General features: G+C 49.9%; 1 protein-coding gene across 10 annotated transcripts in view; it reads left to right on the top strand.

Annotated features, from left to right (window-relative positions):
* The first annotated feature begins 930 nt into the window (after positions 1-930).
* WRN (WRN RecQ like helicase) overlaps positions 931-6,267 on the top strand; it is a 42,758-nt gene continuing 37,421 nt past the window's right edge. For 4 of the 10 annotated variants that reach the window (XM_040555430.1, XM_040555424.1, XM_040555423.1 and 1 more), the window contains exons 1-4: positions 932-1,111; positions 2,599-2,714; positions 3,362-3,507; positions 5,676-5,824. In XM_040555430.1, coding sequence (XP_040411364.1) covers positions 1,034-1,111; positions 2,599-2,714; positions 3,362-3,507; positions 5,676-5,824 — 489 coding nt within the window. In that variant the 5' untranslated portion in view covers positions 932-1,033. Of the gene's footprint in view, positions 1,112-2,598; positions 2,715-3,361; positions 3,508-5,675; positions 5,825-6,267 lie in introns of those variants that run through there. The other 6 variants (XM_040555421.1, XM_040555422.1, XM_040555425.1 and 3 more) reach the window with 3 other exon arrangements.

The raw sequence follows: 6,267 nt of genomic DNA, 5'->3' as shown, positions 1-6,267 counted from the left end.
TTTCCCCCCCAGTGCCCCCAGCAGAGCCTCCCACGACCCCCCAGTGCCCCCCAGCACTGCATTTACCCCCCTAGCATCCCCAGTAAAGCTTCCCCTGCCCCCCAGCACCACATTTCCCCCCTCGGTGCCCCCAGGGCTGCCCCCAGTTCTTCCAGTGGAGCCTCTCCTGACCCCCCAGTGCCCCCCAGCACCGCATCTCCCCCCAGCGGAGCTTCCCGTGCCCCCCAGCACCACATTTCCCCCCTCAGTGCCCCCAGGGCTGCCCCCAGTACCCCCAGCAGAGCCTCTCCTGACCCCCCAGCACCACCTTTCCCCCCCAGCGCCCCCACTGCTGCCCCCCAGCTCTGCACTTCCCCCCAGCAAAGCCTCTCCTGCCCCCCCAGTGCCCCCTAGCACTGCTTTTACCCCACAGTGCTCCCAGCAGAGCCCCGCAAGGCCCCCAATTCCCCCCCCCGCTGCCCCCAGTACAGCCCCCGCTGCCCCCAGTACAGCCCCCCCAGCGCCCCAGTTCGCCCCCCAGTGCCCCCAGCCCCCCCCCCCCAGTCTCCCCCCCTACTCACCCCGTAGCGCCCATCGCCGCCGCTGCCCTTCAACCGGCGGCCCCGCCGCCCCCCGCCGCGCAGAGCCCGGGGCTGCCGCACCCCCGCCGCCCCGCCCCGCCCCGCCACGGCCCCGCCCGGCGGAGAACGGCGGCGGCGGAGACACAGCGGTGGGCGCCGCCGGCCCGCCCGGCCCCGGGACTACATTACCCACAACGCCCCGCGGCCGCCGCCGCGCCGCGCGTGCGCGTCACCTCGGGTAACCTCCGAATGTTCGCGGGGAGGGGGGACGCGGAGCGGGGAGGTGGGAGGGGGCTTCTGTGACGTATGAGGCGCGCGCCGCGGCGTGACGTCAAGTGCGTGAGCCGGCAGCGGTGGGTGGTGGGGCCCGGGGGGAGGAGTGCAGGCTGCGGGCTGGTTCGAGCTGTGGGGGGTTTTTGGCCTTTTTGGGCTTTTTTTTTTTTTTTAAGTGAAATGCGGGAGAAGTGAGCGCGATGGAGCCGCTGAGCGCCGCCGGGCGGGAGAAGTACCCGCAGTGGATGCGTGCGCCGAGCCAGGCGGGCGGCGCTGAGGTAGGCGGCGCTCGGCGGTGCTGAGCGGGCATCTGGGGTGCTGGGCGAGGCCTCCCTCGGGGTGAGCCTGCCCCGCGGCCCCGAAACTGCGCCAACAGCTGGGAAAGCAACCCGTGGGAGGAAGCAGCAGGCTCCCTTCTGCGGTGTTCCCTCCGTTAGGCCATAAGAGACGGTTAGCAGCACGGATATCTAAAGAAAATAGTAAAACTCAGCTTTTTCTGGTTAAGCTTCTCCCTTCGTTAACGGGAAGAAGTGTTACATCGCGTGAGCGTGAAGCCATCAGCGGTATCTCCGTCTGTACGCTCAGGATCTCCCCCTTCCAGGCAGTTTATCGCTTCCGAGCCTGTTTTACAAAGGTCTGTCATGTAACGGGGCCTCTCTGGGCCAGCACGGCCTTGTTCGCCAAGTGTTACCGAGTTACCTGCCTTGCAGGACTGGCATTGTTACTTGCGTGTTTCTAACCGACTTCAAGGTTATGCAAGCGGGTAAATGTTAACAGATGTCTTACCGCTCCAGTGAGTTTCTTGGGCAGTGACTTTTCATTAACAGGTTTCTGGAAGGGGAAAAAAAAGCTTATCTGGAGGCTTCGATGCCACCTTTACCCGTGGACTTAACGTTTTTGTCTGTAAGCCACTATCCGTGAAAGATCTCTTCTTTTAAATACCGCATGTGGTTTTAAATCCGTGGATTTTACTTTGCGCGTGAGGAGCTTCCCAAAGATCCATCAGCGTGAGGTGCACTGAGGTGTGGGACCGAGGCAATGGGCAGCTGAGCCATGTGGGGTAACCCGCAGCTTCAGCGGCATGCATCTGCACCGTGCCACAGCTCTCAGCCCGGGTCTTGTTCCTGCAGGCGTCACTGAGCTGCTCTCGGCTTTCCCCAGTTCAGAATTCCTCTGATGCACAGGTTTCTGCGTTAGGCTGACTGTGTGCTGAAATAGAGAAGCTTCCAAGGCATCCTGACCAAATCTGAGTGACTTGAACAAATCGTTGTCAATCGCTTCTTAGACTCTCCTCAAATTTCTGCGGCGTGGAAGTGCCGCAGCATTTAAAATAGCGTTGAGGGGCTTCTGACGCTGTCAAAACCACGTGTTTTCCCTAACCTTGGTATTGAAAGCAGTTGAATCTCTTGGCCTGTGAGAATCCAAAGAAATTAAACTGAGGTGAACATTCAGCCTGCGCGCTGTCAGCCTGAGTGCTTGGAGTTTGGCAAAGAGATGGGGGCGTGAACCCAAGAACAAAACAGAGGGGAACCCACAAAGGAGAGGTATTGCTCTGCTGTTAGCCGAGTGATTTGTGTTTTATGGCATCCACTATAATAATAATAAAATAAATACCCAGCCCTGTGCATGGAGCATGCAAGGCTCCGGTCCTGAGTCCGTTACAGGCTTGCTGGGTGTGGCGTTTGGTGGTGGCGGGGCTGCTGCGTCTCTGTGCCAGGGTTACATGTGGCTGGCAACAGAGCCTCTTCCAACTGTTGTTCGGCAGAGGTGCGAGGTGCAGAGGAGCCTCCTGGAGGACGGGCTGCCCTTCCTCGAGTTCTGCGGCTCCATCGTTTACAGCCACGAGGCCAGCGACTGTTCCCTTCTCTCGGAAGATATCAGGTAAGAGCTCTTCCCCGTGTTTCTTTGGAGTGCCCTTTACTTTCTGGGAAGGGAGCTGCTCTTGTCTGCCTGCTTCTCCTTGCTGGTTGCACGCTTCAGCCTGAAAAAACAACCAGCCTGTTGTATGTGCCCCGCTTATCGGCTGCGAGCACAAAGCTGTAATAAATCAAGTGAATTAAGTTAATTCATAATTGGGAGTGTAGGTTTGGGGAAGGGGGGGAGGTAGTATTTTATGATGCAAATAAATATATTTCCCCCCATTTTTACGTAGCATTGTTCATGTTACTGGGGGGAAGAATTCTGTACAGGCCTTTCAGTGTAGCACAAGAAAGAAAGAGCAAGCTTTCAGGGGAATGCAAACTGTTTTGCCTACTTCTATGTCTGTTTCCCAAGGCTCCCTAAGCTGCCATTTGCATGCAGTAAGATCTGCTAAAAATCTGACTGTTTTGGGGGTATAGTGTAGCTTTCTGGAACAGCAGGAATTTCAACTCTTAATATTAAAATGTTTTTTTTGCCTTATGCATGTGAAAGGAAAGATGTAGTGGCTGCGATTCCCTTAGTTGTCCTTATGTGAGATGACTCAAGCCTGATGTTCCAAGTGCTGGTAGAAGAACAGTTAAATGTGAGGAATATCGATGTCTTTTCAGGCAAACTTTATCATGTGGGGCTGCTGTTGGGTTTGATATTGAATGGCCACCGTCATACACTAAAGGAAAGATGGCAAAAATAGCTGTCATACAGCTGTGTGTAACGGAGGAAAAATGCTACTTGTTTCACGTCTCTTCAATGTCAGGTACTGTACTTCCTCTGCTCCTGCCAGGGCATGACCTGTCTTCTGTTTCTTGTGATTTGGTCTGAACTTCAGCCTTGAGCTGCAGCCGATTTCACTCTGATAGATGGGAAAAAAAATCCATCCGTCTTCTTCCCCGTGATGCTTAGAATACAGGGGTTTATTCACTGAGCACTCCCCAGGTATTTAGGGGACCTTAGCCCAAGGTTTGGGTGGTGTTCTAGCACACGGCCCTGTGGCTTCTAAACAGGGCAAGAGAATTTTACCTAAGGATTATTTTTTTGTTCAGGGAAAGAGTTTTAATTCTGTTCTGAAAACTGCTCGGATAATGAGCTTTCTTCTTTTTGGTGCCAAAATAAACACCAAACCTAAATTTAGCTGGTCGTGTCTCATATTGATTTGACTTGAGTAACAAAATCCCTCAAAAACGATGGCCATCACGCTTTATTCCTAATTTTGTGCCATTAGTTTTCAGGAAGAATACTGAATACCTGTGTGATGCAGCTGTGTGGAGAGGGGGGCACGTGTTCAACAGCGTCTGAATTCATTGTAGATGTGAATAAAAGCTTCCAAAAAAGAAAAATAAGAATGGGGGGGAAGGAGGTTGCAATTTTATAACCTTTGGTTTGAATGCTAGATTGAAACTATGCCTGTGAGATGTCTCTGATTTCCCTGGGGTGTGCATGCTGAGGTGTAATAGGGATAATTTAAATGTTGGTGTTCAGTCCTTTGTCATTTATAGCAAATGAGGTGGAAAATTTAATTGCCAGAGGCTATTCAATCCAGGAGGCAGATATTTTCAAGTTCACAAAGGAGAGATTGGAGGAAAGGAAGCCAAGGAAAGAAGAGACGTGAGGAGGAGCTGAAACACTTTCGGTTTTAGGGTGAAGCTCTGTGTTTGCATGTCGATGCCAGACATGGTTGCGTATGTGCTACTGCTAACTACGAGCCTAACAGCAGAAGATGGTGTTTCTGCCTGAATCGTTTTCTAAAGCTTTTGTTCATGCCGAAGGGAGATGTACTTTGAACAGGGTAAGATGTCAGCGCTCTGCCAAGAACCATAGCCAATTTTTGCTTATTCTGAATATTTGACTTAAAAAAAAAAAAAAAAAAAGCCTTGTCCAACTCGACGATTCTGCTGTTTATTACTACTTTTTCTTAATAAAAAAAAAAAAAAGAAACAAACTTTCTCCTGCAGGAAAAAGAGAATGAAGAGTTGTTGGGCTGTGTATAAACACATCCCATAAAGCACAAAGTTTATATGTGTATTGATCATGAAGGTTCTTGATACGTCTCCATTTCATACCCTTTTTCCTTCCATGGAACGTGTCCTGCTTCTCACGTTGTAGCCTCTGGATAGTCTAGACCTAGACCTCTTTGGTTTATACAGTATTTTTTTCTAGAAATGAGGTGGAAGAAATGAAGCAGAAGTCATCTACTGGGAAGTTCCCACCTTTTCAAGGTTTTCCTGATATTTTTGGGTAGGGGAAATCCCTTGTTCAGTAAGTCAGCTGCATATGTGGTGTGCCTGTGTCCAGCTCAGCTGGATTTATCTCCTCTTCAGAGGAATCTCCCCACATTGTGTTATGTTTGAGGTGAAGTGTTTGCATGTGTTTGCTGATGTAGCAAACCAGGTAGTAAAGTTGTGTGCCTTACTTGAGCCTGTGAACTTGAAAATACCCTTTTATCCAGCATTGCTGTGCAATCAGCTTGGGCTGAATCAAAATATAATAAGCAAGCATGCGCACAGATGCTAAGTAACTTCTTTACTTACAAGACTGACCTGTCTTGGCTTGGTGGAGGATATGGTTGGTTAATTCTATTTTCCAAGTGCTGGGAAATAAAATCCCGTGGAAAACAGTAAAATAGCACTGCATTTGGTGTGACAAGCATCCAATTCTGAGCATTAAAATATTTTTTTCCTCTGCTAAAGGAGTTGCCTTTTTGTTGTCATGTGGTTTTAGGATCAGTAAGACAAATGGAATAAGGTTGTCTCATTTTTTTGACTTGTTTTCAGATACAGAATGAATTTGCGTAGCAAGTTTTTGAGCTTTTCCTCCAAAAGCACAGGTTTCTGCAGGTGGCCTCTGTACTAGATTTTGTCATTTCCATTAGACTATCTGGCATCTTTCCTTATCTAGTTTCTCATGTTTGGGCTTAATCTATTTTAGGTTTTCCCAAGGGACTCAAAAGACTGCTCGAAGATGAAACAATTAAAAAGGTTGGCGTAGGAATTGAGGGAGATCAATGGAAGCTGATGAGTGACTTTGAAATCAAGCTGAAGAGCTTTGTGGAGCTGGCTGACGTTGCTAATGAGAAAGTAAAGCTTAAAACCTTTTTGTTGTGGGAGGGAATCTTGTTAATGTGCTGTACGAGAGATTTCCTTGTCTTCACAGGAGTTAAATTCTGATACAAGCCTGTTCTGTAGAATAATGCAGAGAGGTGATGCAGCTTTAAAAAAAATAAATCATGTCTCCAGAGAACTCAGTCTGCAGATTTAAGTATTGTATTTCAGTAAGCCAGTATGTTCTTAGTATTTTTCCTCTCTCAGGTCTGTTCACCGTTTGCGTTTAGGAGGCACAGCTCATTAAATCCAGCTGCTGGTGCATTTTTCTTACTTATTAGTGACAGAGATCAGCAGGCTGTGTCAAACTGGGGGTGTGTTGGTGATGGCATACATGTTCCAGCAGAGGCCGAACCTCTAGAGTACCGCGGAGGTCTGATGCCTGTTTGGAAGGAGGCTTCTGGAAGGAAGCCAGGTCT

The sequence above is a fragment of the Cygnus olor genome, chromosome 4, assembly GCF_009769625.2.
Source record: "Cygnus olor isolate bCygOlo1 chromosome 4, bCygOlo1.pri.v2, whole genome shotgun sequence".
Lineage (NCBI taxonomy): Eukaryota > Metazoa > Chordata > Aves > Anseriformes > Anatidae > Cygnus > Cygnus olor.
Note: the sequence above shows the minus strand (reverse complement) of the source record. Positions and strands in the feature narration are given on the sequence as shown.